At 42.8% G+C, this 18,523-nt stretch overlaps 1 protein-coding gene across 2 annotated transcripts in view; it reads left to right on the forward strand.

Annotated features, from left to right (window-relative positions):
• Positions 1 to 18,044, forward strand: part of ALKBH8 (alkB homolog 8, tRNA methyltransferase) — a 49,644-nt gene extending 31,600 nt beyond the window's left edge. For both annotated transcript variants that reach the window (XM_059418254.1, XM_059418243.1), the window contains exons 9-12: positions 7,596 to 7,747; positions 9,481 to 9,740; positions 16,128 to 16,277; positions 17,114 to 18,044. In XM_059418254.1, coding sequence (XP_059274237.1) covers positions 7,596 to 7,747; positions 9,481 to 9,740; positions 16,128 to 16,277; positions 17,114 to 17,662 — 1,111 coding nt within the window. In that variant the 3' untranslated portion in view covers positions 17,663 to 18,044. The remainder of the gene's footprint in view (positions 1 to 7,595; positions 7,748 to 9,480; positions 9,741 to 16,127; positions 16,278 to 17,113) is intronic.
• Positions 18,045 to 18,523: the final 479 nt, after the last annotated feature.

An 18,523-nucleotide genomic window follows, 5' to 3' on the forward strand; every position in this document is an offset into this window, starting at 1 on the left:
TGAGAGAATATTGTGTGGGGACGCCTGGGTGACTCATTTGGTTAAGTGTCTGCCTTCAGGTCATCTTCTTGGGGGCCCAGGATTGAGCCCCACGTCGGCTCCTGCCTCACCAGGGAGTGTGCTTCTCCCTCTGCCTGCCCCTATCCCCTCGTTGCATGTGTGCGTGGGCATGCTCCCTCTCGCTCTCTCTCAAATAAATAAATCTTAAAAAAAAAAAAAAAAAAGAAAGAAAGAAAGAATATTGTGTGGTTAAATGTTAAGAGTATTTATCTCTGTAAGATTGAATTGTAGGCAACATTTATTTTTAAACCTTTCTCTAGAATCAAAATTCTTTACAATAATTTCAGGGAACAAAACCCCTCAGTATTATTTTTTAAAGGCTCCCATTGAAACCCATTGCCTGTATTACGAGTTTGTGTGTGTGTGTAGTGAAGAGGAGAAAGGGTAGGGGTAGGGTAGGGAGGGAGGGGCTACAGTTAGAGATAGAAATAGAGGCTGACCAAATAATACACCAACCGTGGAGTTATTCATCAGAATCTCTGGGTAGACAGGAGAATAAGTTGAAAAAGCACATTTAATACACTTAAAAATATGCATAAACCATAGGACATACACCTTGATTAAAAAAACAAACTACTTTGATCTGTGTGCTGGAAGCAAGTACTAGAAAGCACTACTGAGGGACAGGAATTGAAGAAGGTTGATTTGGGGCTCCTGCTGGCTTAGTCAGTGGAACATGTGACTCTCGATCTTGGGGTTGTGAGTTCGAGCACCGCATCAAGGGTAAGGTTTACTTTAAGAAAAAAAAAAGGTTGATAAACTCTGCCCTGAAAAGTTCATTCCAGACTCTTACTTCGCTGCAGTTCGGATTTACTCTTCCAGCCGCCATGCCTTAAATCAGAATGGGCAGCCTGGGAGGCCCTGAGGCAAATGCAGCGGGCGGCCATGTTCTCTTTGGCTGGGCCAGTGGTGGTCCCCGGGATAGCATTTTTATGAATTGTCTGCATGTGCAGATCAGCAGCTTTCACCTGAAACTGTGAGTCTTCAGCTACTTTTGGAAATTGGGCAATCTGACTACGTGGGCCCTTGGATGCCTTGGCCCTGCCACTGGGGACCGTCTGTGGCCTTCTGTAGAGGAGGACTGCGTTCTTGGGCTCCCCCCACCGTGCTCTGTGCTGCCCGTCGCTAAACCTGAGCATCAGCTGGCCTGTGTCACTGTTCCCCCGCTGTTGTGTTTGTGTTGGGACAGAGCTGCTTGAAAATGAAGTAAATTTTTGTCTGTATTAGAAGTAGGGAACGGGGGGTGGGGGGCGCCTGGGTGGCTCAGTGGGTTAAGCCTCTGCCTTCAGCTCAGGTCATGATCCCGGGTTCTGGGATCGAGCCCCGCGTCGGGCTCTCTGCTCAACAAGGAGCCTGCTTCCCCTTCTCTCTCTGCCTGCCTCTCTGCCTACTTGTGATCTCTCTCTGTCAAATAAATAAAAAAAAATCTTAAAAAAAAAAAAAAGAAGTAGGGAACGGGAAGCTAGAGTGAGTGAGAAAGTGTGTTAAGAAAAGTGGAAGAAAACATTTTGTTGTTTTAAAATGAAACCCATTCGTATGTGTTTAACAGCAAACTGTGTTTCTAGGCAAACCCACGCACTTCCCTCCTTGAGGTTATTTGACTGGCTTGGCAGGCATTTATCTATAAGTTTATTTGACTCTCCTTTTAAATTACTTTTGGAGCATTTTCTTTCTGCTGGGCCTTGTTCTCAAAGTTTCACGCAGTTAGCTCGCTTAACTCATACAAGTCACAGTGGATAGTTGGTTCTGTGGCTTTGTCCCCATTTTTAAAGGAAATTGGAGCATAAAGAGGTTATGTAACTTGCACAAAGTCACAAAATCATTAAGTGGCAGAGCCAAGATGAGAAGACAGGCAGTCTGGCCTCAGATTCTGTCCTTAACCTTGTCATTCTGGCTGGACTTGATCGCTCCTTCTTCTCCAGATGTTTGCTATGCCCTCGGGTCTTTACTCCTGTGCCAGCACTCAGTGCAATAAATTTCCTTTTCCTTGTTTTTAATATAGAGCTCAGCTCTTTCTTTTGATATGTAAAACTTTTTCTGGGGACCTTAACCTGAAATAATTTCTCCCTTAAACTCCTAAAGATTGTATTGCTTCTGCTACTTTGAGATGTCTCTTCTAATGAACTCTTATTTAAGTCTAAAAAAGGTTTTTCTCTTTTTATTTAATATTTTTTTCAACTGGATTATAAATTTGAGTAGGGAGGAAAAAAATGTTCAGCAATGTTTAAAAGAATTCATGTTAAGGATTAATCTTAACATGGTTTACCTACTCCTAAAAATCTGAGATTGGTTCCAAAAGCAGTTAAGTACTGCTTGGTCTTTGTCTAAGATGTAATTCTAGGCAAGTAAAGTAATTGACTTAAAAAGCTGTGATAGAGAACTACTTGGCCCTCAAGAGAGAAATTTACTTGCTAATAAGAGTTTCAGGATACACGTTGTTCTGAGCTATCTTGACTTTGTTTAATACCATAGTTGTACTTACTTTCCTCTATCAGGGTAACAATCATATAAATTCAGGCGACGTTTGCCTGCTTTTACTTCTAAAAAAAATTGCTTTTGGTGCAAGCTCTTTTAAAAGAGCCACTCTCCGTATGTGTTTTATAAGACCAGCATACCCTGACACCAAAACATGTCAAGGACATACAATAACAGAAGATTACAGACCAATGTCTCTCGTAACTGGTAAAAAAAAATCCTGAACAGAATAGGAGAAAATCCAATTGTACGATATATAAAAAAGAAAGTACATCATGACCAAGTAGAGTTTATTCCAGGATGGCAAAATTGGCTTAACATTTTCAAACCAAGCCATATAATTCATGACATAAAAAGAACAAAGGTGATAAAATTATTTAATCATCTTGATTGATACAGAAAATGTATTTGACAGAATTCAGCATCTGTTCGTGATAAAAACTTGGCAAACTAGGACAAGAAGGAAACTTCTTCAAGCCAATAAAGGGCATCTCTGAGAAATACACGGCTCATATCGTATTTAATGGTGAAATAGTGAAACAGTGAATGCCTTTTCCTAGGATACTCAACAGGGCAGGGATGTCTGCCCTCACCACCTCTCTTTAATATTACAGTGGGTGTTTTACATAGTATAATAAGTCAAGAAAAAGAAATAAAAATCATAGGGATTTGAAAGGAGGAAGTAAAACTCTTTATGATTGTGGATGTAGAAAATCCTAGCCATTCTACAAAAAAAGTGCTAGAACTAAAAAATGAATATAGCAAGGTTGTAGCCTATGAAAATAAAATGCTTTTAAAAATAGCACACCACATTATCTAACTTCATTCATCCATTGATGGACGCTAGGTTGTTTCCATGTCTTGCCTGTTGTAAATGATGCTACAGTGACCATGGAATGCGGGTATCTTTTCAAGTTGGTATTATTTCCTTTGGATAAAGATCCTGTAGTAGAATTGCTAGATCACAGGGTAGTTCTATTTTTAATTTTTGAGGCATCTCTGCACTGTTTTCCGCAGCGGCTGCACAAACGACATTTCCACCAGTAGTGCCCAGGGGCTCCCTTTTCTCTACACCCTCACCAACACTTGTCATTTCTTTTCTTTTTGATCATAGCTGTTGTTACTGGTATGAGGTGATACCTCACTGTGGTTTTGGTTCGTATTCGCCCAATAATTAGTGACATTGAATTTCATGTATCTGTTGACCATCTATATGTCTTCTTTGGAAAAATGTCTATTAAGATCCTCTGCCTGTTTTTTAGAAGGTTTTTCGCTATTGAGGAATTCTTTATATGTTTTAGATATTAACCTTTTATATGTTATATAACATAAAATATTTTTTCTCATTCTGGAGGTGGCCATTTCATTTTGTTCATAACTTCCTTCACTGTGCACAAGGTTTTCATTTTGATGTATTCCCACTTGTTCATTTTTGCTTTTGTTGCCTTTTGGGACTTCTAACAACAGATTGAAGTAATAGTATAACAATGACAAAATAAAAATTGAGAACTGAAATACATTATGTTTTTTCATTTTAGGATCAAATCCATTTTAATTATATGGTTGAACTTTCTCTTTTTTAGATGTGTAGAAAAAACTTACCTAGTTCCTTATAAAGAGCCATCAACCACTTAAGTATGAAATTATGCTTTTTAATAACTTGCTGAGATCTTTCAGGCTTAGCATGTTCTCTCTGAATGTAAAACACACCTCTAAAGGAGACAGATTAGGTAGGGTATATCCAGCAGAAAACTTGGACTCAGAAGATTGAAATCTTAGGAATAAATTTAACAAAAATAACGTTATGCAACACATATACACTGAAAATCATGAAGCACTACTGAGAGAAATTAAGGAACACCAAAATGAATGAAGAGGTAGAGATGCCATTATCAGGGATAGGAAGCTTAATATTGTTATCATTTGTCCCAAGTTTATCTAATGTTTCAGTGTAATTCCAATTAGAAATCTGAAGACTTTTTTATAGAAATTGATGAGCAGATTCTAAAATTTATAAGGAAACGTGAAAGATCTAGTATAATCAAAACAGTCTTAAAGTAGAAGAATAGTGTTGGAGGATTTATTCTACCTAGATTTTAAAATTTACTAAAGCTATATAATCTAAAAAGTGTATAGGATGCCCAGGTGGCTCAGTTGTTAAATGTCCAACTCTTGATCTTAGCTCAGGTCTCGATCTCAGGGTTGTGAGCTCGGGCCCCATGATGGGCTCTAGGCTGGATGTCGAGCCTGTCTGGAAAAAGAGACAGAGAAAAAAGAATGTGGTGTTGGTGTATAGATAGACAGATAGACCAGTGGGGCAGAATATGTTCTCAGATATCAGGTCAGTTAATTTTTTTTTTTTTTTTTTTTTTTGACAGACTGAGAGACAGTGTAACTAGGAGGAACAGCAGGCAGAGAGAGAGGGAGAAGCAAGACTTCCCGCTGAGCAGGGAAGGGCTCAATCCCAGGACCTTGGGATCCTGACCCGAGCTGAAGGCTGATGCTAAACCAACTGAACCACCCAGGAGCCCCACAGTCAGTTATTTTTTGACAAAGACACCAATGCAATTGAATGTGGAAGGAAACTTTATAAACAGGTGGTGCTGGAACTGGGTCCTTGTGGAAATAAAATGAACCATGATCTGCCTCATAGCCATTAACAAAAAGAGTAATATGAGGTAGATCATAGATTTTTTTTTCCCAAAGATTTATTTATTCATTTTGAGAGGGAGCATGAGCATGTTCAAGCTGGGGGAGGGGCAAAGGTAAGGGAGAAGCAGAACAAAAATCCCAAGCAGACTCTCCACTGAGCGTGGAGCCTGACTTGGGGCTTGATCTCATTAATCTCATGGCCCAGAGATCATGACCTGAGCTGAAATCAAGAGTTTAGCGCTTAACGGACTGAGCCACCCAGGTGCCCCAAGGTAGAGCATAGATTTAAATGTAAAAGTAAAACTTATAAAACATCTAGAAGAAAATACAAGAGAATATTTTTGCAACCTTGGGGTAGGCAGAGGTTTTTAAAGAAAGATTTTAGAACACACTATAAAAGGAAAAAAAGAACTGCATCAAAATTAAAAACTTCCTTGTCAAAAAAATATCATTAAAAAAATGAAAAGGCATGCCACACATGGGGAGAAAATATCCAGAATACATGTATCTGACAAAGGTTTGGGCTTAAGGTTTGAACAGGTTCTTCACCAAAGAAATTATCAGTGAATGGCTAATGAGTACATGGGGGGAGATACAGTATCCTCAGTCATTGGAGAAATGCAGACTAAAATCACAGTTTCAGGAGTGCCTGGGTGGCTCAGCTGGTAAAGCATCCCACTCGTGGTTTTGGCTCAGGTCTTGATCTCATGGGTCCTGAGATAGGCTGCAGGCTCAGGGGGGAGTCGGCTTGAAGATGCTCTCCCCTGCCCCTCCTTCCACTCGTGCATGCACACTCACTCTCTCTCAAATAAAAAAGTCTTAAAAAAAAAAAAAAAGAAAGAAAGAAACCCACCACAATTTCATACCACTTGCCACCTACTAAAATGATGAAAATTAAAAACTCAGATAATACCAAGTACTGGTGAGAATGTCAGGCGGCCTGGAACTGTTCTGTTATCTGTGGTTTTCTGATGTTGATGATCTTGACGCTCAGCTAGATCTCCCTTACTAAGAAAGAAGTGTTCAAAGCTACAATGATTATTAGGTGTTTGTCTGTTTCTCCTGTTATTTTTTGTTTGCTTTTTGCTTTATATATTTTGAGGCTGTGTTGTTAGAGGCATATAAATAAATATATGTGGTGTTTATATATTCCTGTCGTATTGACACTGTTGTTATTATGAAATGTCCCTTTTTGGGGCTCCTGACTGGCTCAGTTGGTTAGGTATCAGACTCTGGATCACTCAGGGTCATGAGTTCAAGCTCACTGTCCCTTTTCATCTCTAGCAGTATTTATGCCTTTGAAGCCTGCTTTGTTTAGGATAGCTATACCACTTTCCTTTTGGTTTTGCTTGGAACATGCAAAATACTTGCCTTCTGTATGTTATCTTTTTTTTTTTTTTTAGGATTTTATTTATGTATTTGACACACAGAGAAAGAGATCACAAGTAGGCAGAGAGGCAGGCAGAGAGAGAGGGAGAAGCAGGCTCCCCGCTGAGCAGAGAGCCCGATGCAGGGCTCGATCCCAGGACCCTGAGGTCCAAGACCCAAGCCGAAGGCAGAAGCTTAATCCACTGAGCCACCCAGGTGCCCCCCCCCTTTTTAAACGATTTTATTTATTTGAGAGAGAACACAATGGGGAGGAGAGGGAGAAGCAGGTTCCCCACTGAGCAAGGAGCCCGATGGGCCACTTGATCCCAGGACCCTAGGATCATGACGTGAGCTGAAGGCCGATGCTCAACTTACTGCGCCACCAAGGTGCCCCTGTATCTTTTTATTTTTTCCTCCTATCTTCATTTTCAACCATTCTATGTCCTTATTTTAAGGGGATTGACTTTTGTAATCAGCATATAATTGGACTTTTTTTTTTAACCCTTTCTGACATTCCTTGTTCTTTATTTAATTGCATATTACAGTCCTTTTACATTTGACATAATTATTGATTGGATTTAGGTTTACTGTTTATGTGTTTCCTTTTTGCTCTATTTGTTCCTTGTTTTCTCTTTCCTCAGAATTAGTATTAATTAAATATTTGTGGGTGCCTGGCTGGCTCAGTCAGAGAAGCATGGGACTCTTGATCTTGAGGTTGTGGGTTCAAGCCCCGCATTGTGTGTAGAGATTACTTAAAATCTTAAAAAAAAAAAAAAATTAAATATTTGTTACTATTCTATTTGTATTTCTTGAATAATTTGTTAGTGTACATTCTTTTACTATTACCCTGAAGATAACTTTTTAAAAAATAGAGACTTCTATTTCTTTGTTTTTATTATGTAGTGCTTAACAATTTGGGGAATCCAATAGATTTTTGCCGTAAATTCTTAATTTGGTCTGTTCCCTTAATATTTTTAAAAAGACATGAAATATTTTTTTAAATACAATGTTAAATAAATTATTTTGACTGTTGTTTTTAGAATCACACCCAGGAAATTTGATACTGTTCAAGCATCCAAGGGTCATAAAGGTGGAATTATCACCAGTGATGTTGGCGACTTAACTTTAAGCAAGAGGGGAATAAGGACATCGTTTACATTTAGGAAAGTGAGGCAAACACCGTGTAATTGCAGTAAGTATATAGTTTTGGTTCCACTGTAAAATGGAGTAAATCTAGTGTAAAAATCTTTTAAAGTCCCATCAGAACCATGGAGAGCTTTGTTTTAACTTCTCTAATGGCATTTCTCATATTCTGTGTAATGTAGATTTTTCTTAACCACCCCCATTGAGTTTATATTCCTTAAAGGCAGGGAATGCATTTTATTCATCTTCATTTTTCCCTACATATAGTACTTAAGCATAGTTGGATGCCAAATAAACATTTTTTTTATTTTAAGATTTTTATTTATTTATTTATTTGACAGAGAGAGATCGCAGGTGGGCAGAGATAGAGAGGAGGAAGCAGGCTCCCTGTGGAGCAGAGAGCCAGAGATCCCAGGACCCTGGGATCATGACCTGAGCCGAAAGCAGAGGCTCTGAGGCTTTAACCCACTGAGCCACCCAGGCCCCCCATGGAATGCCCCTTTCTTTAGATTACTTAGCTGTTTATAATTTCTAAAACAGTGAAATGTTGCCAGGACCGGCTTAGGGTCACTGTCGCGTATGCAGTAGTGTAATCCTGATGTGCCCAACATACAAGGTAACCCGTCTGTTGTCACCTGCATTTGTTAGAGCCATCGGGTTTTCTTAAATTCTGCATGAAATGTTTAGAGTTGCCCTTCACACGGTAGCAGACACAAGCTCTCTCCCATCTCTTTCTTGAGGTTCGGCCCCCTCTGATTAGAGTTAGGGAGAATTCCCGAAGCCGTGTACACTGCGGCCCACTTCTGAGCTGCCACGTGATTTCTCATTATTGCCTATGTCCTGACTGTGGCTTTTCCGGGAGCACCGCTCTTTCCTCCTTTCTTTGCTGCAGTAAAAAAATGTGGCTCATAGACTTCGGCCAAAGATAAAGGGAAATTAACAGAGAACAGGCAAGGATTTAAAATGAGTGTTAGATGGGTTGCAGGGAAGAGGGAACAACTTCAGAATCCATTTAATTAGGATGTTAATTAGGATAACAGTGTATCCTCAACTTCCTTTTGTCATCTCCTTGAGTTAATGGTGTTCTCCTTAGGGTATGTTGATTCTGTTGTCACTGAGATTGTGGGCTCTTGAGTCCCCACTGCCTGCGTGCAAATCCTGGCTCTGTGACTTACCATCTTTGTCACTTCAGGATTGTTACTTAGCATTCTGTGCCTCAGTGTCCTCATCTGTGAAATGGACGCAGTAGTTCCAGCTCATGGTGTTACAGTAAGAATTGAGGCCATCTGTACAAACTGCTTCAAATGGTGTTCATTAAATGCTGTGCTCATAACCAAATGACACTTTCTCCTAGGTCTTGTTGTTTTTTCCAGAGTGCTAGTGTATTGCCCCAGAGCTCCTGTTTCCTTTGCTCACCAAGAGAAAAACCTTAACTCCTGTGAATTCGCTAAATTTCTTCCAGTTAGGCCAGGCCAATCAAGATGCTTTCCTAAATTAAAGGACCCTTCATCCCCGGATGAACTAGGCACCTGCATTGTTAGGCTGTTATAGAACTGCAGTTCATGTCCTGTTGCAGATGGATTTTACCCTTCTCTTTATTTGGCCCCTCACTCATGAAATTGGACTTGTTGGGTAAGAGCTGTTTTTAAACTGTTAAATCAGAGCCTGCTTATCTCTTACCATTGAATTTGCCTTGAATTGCTAGATCATTTAAGAAAACATGATACCGTATGAACCACTGGATAGAAAGAAGAGGTTTGTATTGCCTTCCTTTTCCATTAGGTTACCCTCTGGTCTGTGACAGCCAGACGAAGCAGACCTCCTCCCCATCGCTTCCTGGGAGCGCTCGAGAAGCCTCGCAGCTGGAGCGGGAGCACGTCCATCGGGTCTACGAGGAGATTGCCGGGCACTTCAGCAGCACGAGGCACACCCCATGGCCGCGCGTCGTGGACTTCTTGAAAGCTTTGCCAAGTGGTTCGTTAGTGGCCGATGTTGGCTGTGGAAATGGAAAGTATCTTGGCATCAATCAGGACCTATACATGGTAAGTCACTTTGCTTCTGGCTCCTTTTTGACTTTGTCTGTTATTATCACCTTCTTCCTTCTGCTAGAATGCTGTTTTTTAGGTCACTGATGAAAATTTGTAACCAACAGATGGAAAATTTATGAGTACTCCTTTTTTTTTTATTCCCCTGAGAATTTGTGGGCATGAATGCCATTATTTGTAGTGTATGTTTTTGTTTTTCCCTTCCCTTTAGATTTTGATTATTTTATCAGTAAAACTATCTTAAATTTATTAAACTTTTCACAGGTCAGAAAGGATATTTAGAGAAGCCACTTTCTTTGCTTTGATCCTTCTAAATGTGAGGAAGTTAAAGCTAATATTTTCATCTGTCTGTTATAAATGAAGCAACTGAGACTCACAGACTATATTACTTCCCTGATGTCCTGTAATTAGGGGACAGAGCTGAAACTTGAACCCATGCCTCTGATGCCAAATATAGTGTTCTTTTACTCACAGTAGGAAAAAATAAAGGTTACTCTTGAGGAAACCAGGGCTTAAGTAGCTTAAACCATGTGATCGAGGTTACAGCGCAAGGGGTAGGATCTGAATCCACTTCTTTCTGTTGCCACATTTCTGTTTCCAGTTGCTGTGATTTCTTTCCTGCAGTCCACTCTTTTTTCTGCCGTGCTAGGAAGGAGATGGTTCTCCCTACACTGGTGCATTATTGTAAATCCCCATGTCAGCGCTGCTCTGAGAGGACCGAAGCCTCCCTTTCTCAAGATTAGGGGCAGGAGGACTAAAGTCAGGAGGGTGGATAGGGACAGCAAGAGCAGTGCGCACCCACGGGTCCCCGGACGACATCACTTGCGCATCGTCTGTATCTTTACTTCTTCCATGAGCAAAGTGAGTTATGCTGCGCTTGAGGAAAGGCAGAGTTCATGCATTAGAAGACAGATTTTATTTCATCGAGATAAGACATTAGTATCCATGTATTGTCATCATGTTTATAATTTAATTTTAGTCTAAGAAGAATAAGGTCTAATGAGTTAGATTTGTTCATGTGGAAGAATTCTCTGTGTGCCACTTAAAATCAGAGTGATGTCTTCTGACACTGTCATCTTCAGGTGTTGTCCAGAACGTCCCTCACGGAGCTCTGCTCTTGCACCTTCGTGGTCTAACCCACAGCTTTATTGAGCCCGACGGCACCCATGGCCGGGAAGCTGGGTGGAACGGAGTCCTCCCGACTGCCTTATCCTGTTAGAGTTGAGAAACATGATTTGCCAAAATCTGAATCTGTTCAAGAAGGAATTCACGTTGAAGAATTAGAAAATCACAAGTATAGTCACTTCCCATTATTTATATTCATTTTGTGGTTGGCACGTGCGATTTGCAGAGCTTGCTGCGGGCCTGACCTCTTGGGAAGGCTCCATAGGTGTTGGTTTGGTGCGGGAATGAAGATGCCTTGTGTCCAGTGTTTGTTATACCAGAAATGGAGTCACGGATGGCAGAGGGAAGCTGCTGAAGCTCCCGCCTGTGTATTTGAATGTATTTTGAGCAGCCGTCTTTGACCCTGAAAATATGTGCATTTTTTTTGATATTTATGAGGGGGTATCACCTGGGGCATGCATTCTGAGTCTGCACACATAGGATTGCCTCAGAATTAAAAAAAAAACGTTTATAATATTATTACATGATTCCTTAACAAAATGTATTTTTTAAATACTAGCTTAAGCCCTCATGGAAATTGTTTTATAAGCTGCCTTTCATTTTTTAATTTCTTTTTCTTTTTTTATTAACATAAAATGTATTATTTGTTCCAGGGGTATCTTTTTTTTTTTTCAAGATTTATGTATTTATTGGAGAGATAGAATGTATTTATTGGAGAGAGAGAGAGTGTGTGAGAGGGAGGAGGGTGAGGGGGGAAGCAGACTCCGTGCTGAGCCGGGAGCCTGATGCGGGTCTTGATCCTGGGACTCAGGATCATCACCTGAGCCAAAGGCAGGTGATTAACCAACTGAGCCACCCAAGCACCCCTGCTTTTTATTTTTTAGATATCTTTAGTTACTCTTCATTTCTGTCATTAGCACTGGCTGCTGCCTTTATGTTCAGAGGTAAATTTTGTAAGCAAAGACTTTATACCTTTAGGAAACTTGCCGCCTTTCCTAGCAGTAGATGAGATAGTACGTACCCAGAGCTCAGCCCGACTCACTCACTAAGTGATGATTCTCTGCGTTGGTCTCAGACCACTTTCAGCCCAAATTTCTCAGATAAGTAACTACTTAATACATTGTAGAGACTTTCTTGGGTTGCTGTAAAAAGTTGGGATTGCAAAGCTACTAATAATAATGATGCCAATTATCTGTTGATAAGAATTGGAGATGTGTTTGTTTAAGACCCTCTGAACATTTCTGTTTTTGTTTTGCTTTGTGTGTGAACCATTGACTACCCCAGTAATGGAAAGGACAGAATGGCCACTAACAGTGTGTGCGAAGTGCTGAGCTGTGTTTTCTCACAGGGTGTAGGAGATCATTACTACCACTCCCATTTTACCAACAGGAAAACAGTCCCAAGGTTCCATGGTATCAGGAGAAGTGTTAGAACCTTGTTCCGGCGGCAGGGTCTTTACTCTGTGGCGTTCTGCTAACAGAGATCTTAAAGGCCGACTCTGCTGACAGAACAGCTGGCTGTCATCTCAGATGTGGCAGAAATCAGCTACTTGGCACATCATGGAAGCTTGTCGATGGTTTGCTAAGCAGCGAGGAGCAAACCTGTGAGTTCGCCTTCAGTTTCTCACATGCAAAGCGGAATATACGGTGCTGTGTCCTGTAACCCTGAAGGAAATGGGACAGACTCAGAATGAACGGCTGGGCCTTCACTCAGAGTGACAGACACTGAGGACGCCTGGATTTCTCTGTGTATCTAGAACCTAGGATGAGAAGTCGTGTCCCTGCTTTGTTCTGTGTAGTCGTTACAACATTTGCGGAGTGAAGCATTTAATACACATCATTTCGTTTGGTTCTCATCTCAACCCTAAGAAGTTGGCATTTTTATGACTAAACAGACGTTTAGTGGCTTTCCTAGATCACTCAGCTAGTTTAGCTTGAGACTTCTGGTTGCTGTTTTCACGGTAGTTGACGGGCTTTGCCCATTCTGCGTGCTGTCAGCCCCTTACTGCCAGTCTCCTCTCCCCATCTTGCTGGTTTCCTTAGTAGCTTAAAAGTGTGGTATTTTTTTAAGTAATAAAACTAATACAGCTACAATTCAGAAAATGGACAAAAAGGAAAGGTGTTTGCCTGTAATCCTAACCCCCTAAAAGAGTACTTTGTTGTGAGAGATGTCCTTCCCGTGTTTTTCCTGTAACCTGTATCGTCCCGAGTGTGCGTACACCTTGATGACTCATTCGTATCTCTTCATACTTCCATGTGAGTGGGTAGTCTTCCTCAGTTCCTGCACTTGATAACACTCGGTGAGGGAGAGGCTACTGGATGCTTCCTCATGTTCAGTGTGGGGTTTTTATAAATGACGCAGGGACAAGCATCTGCCCTGAGAAAGTCTGACAGGAAGGAAGAACATGGGGTTTGGAGTGAGAAAAGCCCAGGTCTGAATCTGCACTGCCACTGAACTACTTTAACTTGGGGCGGATGACTTACCTGTGGTGAGACAAGTCTTCCTCATTAGCCGTGTAATAGCAGCAGCTAACTTCAGGGTGTGTGTTCAGGGTTGAGGTCGTTAATACAGAGTCTGCTGGCCTATCTGGTGGCTGTTCCAGTTAAAAGGCAATTCTGTTTTGTTTCTTTAGCTTGTTTAGCTTTTTTTGTCTTTTGGATAATTTTTTTTTGGATGAATTTTTAGAAGAATAATTATTGGGTCAAAAGTTATACATGTTTTTGGGGTGCCTGGTCGCTCATTGGTTGAGCAGCCAACCCTTGATCTCAGCTCAGGTCTTGATCTCAGGGTCGTGAGTTCAAGCCCCGCTTGAGACGGGCATGGAGCCTACTTAAAAAAAAAAGTTGTGAACATTTTATCCTCCTTAAAATGTGGTGCACCAGATGGCTCTTGGAAATCAGTGGCGTCCATTTGTACTGTCCTAGCGCTTCAGAGAGCAGTTTTTCTTACTGCCCTCACTGTGGTGTGTTTTGGTTTTAAAATATTTTCAATACTTCACTGGAAGAAAAATGAAACCTTGTTTTGTAGTTTGCACCTTTGACCACTAGGTTGAATGTTTTTTCATTTTTTACCAGGCTTTCAGGAATTGCATGTTTAATGTTTTGTTGAAGATTTAAAAAATTAGTAAGTACGCATTTCAAGCCCAGCCATTGTGTGTTTTCATGTCACTGACTGTCCAGCACACAGAATTACGTAGCCTTACATGAGTCCTTTAATAAATGTATTTATAAATTGCATTTATAAATAAGCCATATTCTGTCACACTTGACATTATGCAACGTGATTAGGGAGCCCTTCACATTCTGGGTGCTTTCCTTGGTTCCAAAGACTTACAGAAATTTAAAAATAGAAAGGGAAGAGAGCAAATTAATGATGATTTGATGAAGATTGTGTGTAAGACTCGGGCAGAATCAGCACAGGATGGAGGTCGTGCACCAGGCACGAGTCCTGTCTCCCCTCGACCTGCTGGTTTGTGAGTCAAACCATCCCCGTCTCTTGTTGGCACGGGGGGGCCCCCCATACAGATGTGCAGTGGCCTGGCAGTGGGACGAAGGACATTTCCTCTGGTTTGGTTTGGTTGCTCTTCTCCTTGTTCTGCCTTCTTGTGGTTTTCGGGCAATAACTTTCCTTCTTCGTTGAGCTCTCTCTCCTAGTTTTTGTTTTGTAGTAAAGTTGGGTTTTTTCCTGTTGACTTTTAGCAAGATCTATAGCAATCTGTCAGAATTGGACCGACTTGAGACTTCTGACTCCGTTAACTGAATTTTATTGTGAAATAAGGTGACAAGCCCTGGAATGTAATACACGAATTATGTGAGTAGTATTGTCAGCTTGGTACTGTGGTTGCTGGCTCAGCAGCATAGAATATGGAAGAAAAGACATAAAAGTAGTAAGTCAGTTATGTATCCCACGGAGGTAGAGACAGGAGTCAATTGGGAATTGCGCCGCTGTTGTTAGGAGTGAGCCTTCGTACTTTCTCATCTTAGGATATATCAAGGGGACATTGCTGTGCTTTACCTCTAGCTTGGTGCCTTTCATTATGCTTCAAAGATTAATGCAGCTCTGGGATGGAATATAGAAGCTGTTTAATACCACTTAGAAATTGAGCAGATTCATCATTAGGTCTAACTAGCATGGCAGCGTGATTTAAGACTTGTTTTGACATGAGGACTCTATTCTTTTTCTGGGATAGACTGAGGGAACCCTAATAATCAGTGGTCACTGCATCTTAAATTCAAATGAGCAAATCCAAGCTTGAGGAGGCCGCTTCTGTCTGCTGAATTCTTTCACGTTGCTTCTTCTCTCTTGTAGAGAATGAGTTAAGAAGAAATACCTGGGGATAATTATTAATTAGTGATTTAATATTTCTCATGCCGCTCCCCACATCGTCTCTCAGTTTACCTGTGTACACTGTTCATTGCTCTGGTCCTCCACACACACACACGCACACGTGCACACAGGATACTCTCGGGACTAAACAGCAAAACTGGATACAAAAATAACAGCAGAGCTGGAGAGGAGAGGGACAGTCCTGCTCTCAAACATGTCAAGCAGAACCAGGCCCCTGCGGATGGCGCAAGAGGCCTCCCTCCCTGGGGACATGAAGGGACGCTGCTGTTCCCCTACAATGGTTGGCTTAGACTAAAAGGTTTCATTAAATAGCATTTTACAAAGTTTGAATTCAGCACTTTATTCTTGATGTATATGGGTTAAGTGCTGAACAGAACAAGACTCAAAGCTTTTAAAAAAAATGAAATTAATTATTTTACTTTTTTATTGTTTGGGGATTTTATTTTCTGATTGTACAGTCATATGTATTGAAAGGTAAAAAGAAGCGGGCAAAGACCGCAGCCGTCCTCCTGCTGTGGGGGCCAGCACAGTAGAGTTTGTATTGAGAGACACCTGTAGGCCCCCACAAAGGACCAGAAGTCTGTGTTTTGGGGATGGTTCCCGTTACCCAAAGCTCTGGATTCTGGTGGGTGATGCACTGGATGCCAGTGGGGACTTCCCGTGTCCACCTCTGTCGTCTTTACTCTGCTCCTTGTATTTCCACGCGCGGCTCCGAGTTCGGTTCGACTCCGGTGCCGAGGGAAAGGCTGCCCTGCGGTACCCCGCGGGCCTTCGCGCCGGCTGGAGGGACTGAGACTCTCCCCGCCTCCCAGCTTTAACCGCCGCCGAGCGTGTGGTAGCGGGTACGCCGTGGCTGGGGGGCTCTCGGGACGTCCAACCAACCCGTTCCGGAATTCTCTCTCCCTGCCGCAGATCGGCTGTGATCGCAGCCGGAGCCTCGCGGACATCTGCGGCGAGCGGCGCTTCCAGGCCCTGGTCGGGGACGCGCTGGCCGTGCCCTTGCGCAGCGGCTCGTGTGACGCCTGCCTCTCCATTGCCGTGATTCACCACCTCGCCACCGCCGTGAGTGTTGCCTCGGTCTCCCCAGAACTGCAGCTCGGGGCAGGACGTGCTCCCGGGTGGCTGCGGTGGACCCAGCCGCAGCTTCTCCGGTCGCCCCGTCCTCTCCCTGGTGGCCCGGCCCTTCGCCCCCTTCGCAGAGGAGGTGCGCGGCGCCCGAGCTCCCGCGAGGCCAGGGTGGGCGGGGGGACGCGCTTTCAGTGCCGCCTGGTTCTGTCTGCGGCCGGCCCGAGTGTTCCGAGGTCCAGGGGCTCCGCAGCTCCGCTGTCAGATGGCGGGGAGCTCCCTGGCCCAGGGCCCGTGCTCGTCTCCCTGACTCGTCTCCTTCCCGCCTGCTTGTCTTCTTTTTTCAAAACTCAGGTGTTGAGGAGCTTAACTCATGCTTTTAATTCATCACAGACGTTCCTGGTTTTGAAACAAGTGACTTTAATGTTTTATATTTTTCTTATAAGAAAAAACAGCTTGTTTTTCCGTGTGTCTGGGGTTTCTCCCCTAACCTAAGCAATGATTTTACAGACTCCCCCGAGCCGGCATTACCAGGCATTTCTGTATACCTGACCAGCTTACCTGAGTTCAAAACGAAATCAAATGGATAACCACCTATGCTTCTGCTTTATTAACACAATTAAAAATGCCCTTTTCCCTGTTTCTTTGACACTTTTCACTCCCTCAGTCACAGAACAAAATTTCCATTTTTCTTCTTTTTTTGCTTTGTATTTTGCGAGATTTTCTGGGCTGTTCATCATAATGAAAACAGCCCTGTCTTCACTTACACTTTCCTGTTTGCTCTCTGCCTTTCCTCCCGGTCGATAAAGGGCAACGTGGTTTTTTTTCACTAGGAGCGCAGAGTGGCGGCTCTCCGAGAACTTGTTCGACTCCTGAGGCCTGGCGGGACGGCACTGATTTATGTCTGGGCGATGGAACAGGAATATAATAAGAAGAAATCCAAGTATCTTAGAGAAAACAGAGTTAGCCAAGGAAAGGAACAGGAGACGGACAGTGATGCAGCAGCGGTGCCCGTGTCACTGGGAGGGCAGGTGCCTGACGTGGGTGACCAGGACGCCCCGTGTTGTGTCCCAGCCATTCCCGACTGCCCGGGGGAAGGGGGTAACACCAGCGATGTCACGGATGCCAGGCTACCTGTTCACACTAACAGGACTTCTTTTCATGCTCAAGACTTACTGGTTCCCTGGCACCATAAGGGCAGCCCCGGGAAGGACAAGCCTGTTGGTGCGGCAGGATCGGCCCCGGGCGCCGTGTTCCATCGTTACTACCACGTGTTCCGTGAGGGCGAGCTGGAGGCGGCCTGCCAGACCCTGAGTGGTGTCCACCTGCTGCAGAGCTACTATGACCAGGGCAACTGGTGTGTGGTTCTTCAGAAGGTCTGATTGTCTCCTTGAAGACAGAGACAGGCAAGAGAGGCTCACTTGGTTTCTTAAAGGAGGCTAAACTTACTGTCTTTTTCATTCAAGAGAAAACGAGTGGGAAAGTCCCAGAGGAGCACGCCTGAGAGAAATTTGGGAGCGGAGGTTACTCAGGACCCATCCTGTCCCCTGCTGTGGCTGACCTCATTTTATCCCCCTACATGGGGAGGAACAGGGTGTTTGTACAAGTGACTGAGGTCATCCGTGAAGTGTTTGGGGTGAGAAAACAGCACATTGAAGATAAACTTATGCTGTACATGTTACTGATTGACCTAAATCACGTAGAATCTTAGTGATGTCATTGTACAACATTTTAATAAAGAAAATATTCTTGGTCAGTAGAGAACTGTCTGAAGTTTTATCTTTGATGATTAACTCTGTGAAATCACAGCTGATAACACTCTGTCCCCTCGCCCTACTGTCACAGGGCTCGGCACATAGTAGGTGCTCGGTAAGATGTTAGTCCATCAGATAATAGCCACACCTCAGTAGGAACGTCATCCAACAAATCCTCACCGAACCCCCACTATGTCTCGGTTACTGTGCTAGGAACTGGGTGTGGGGCAGCGAACAAGAACAAAAGCTCTTGCCCTCCTGGTAATTCGTTGTAGAAGGACAGACAATAAGCAAATAAATAGACACTGTATGCTAGACGGTGCCGAATGCCATGGGGGAAAGTAAGATAGTGGGAGGATGTATGAGAACATAAGATTTATTTTTAAATGGCTGAGATAACCACTAATCCTGACGGTAGCTTATTACCAAGAATTAACTGGTCCCCTTAATGCACTGAGTTAGATGCTAAAGGCAACCCTTGTACACTCT

This window comes from Mustela nigripes, chromosome 1, assembly GCF_022355385.1.
Source record: "Mustela nigripes isolate SB6536 chromosome 1, MUSNIG.SB6536, whole genome shotgun sequence".
NCBI lineage: Eukaryota > Metazoa > Chordata > Mammalia > Carnivora > Mustelidae > Mustela > Mustela nigripes.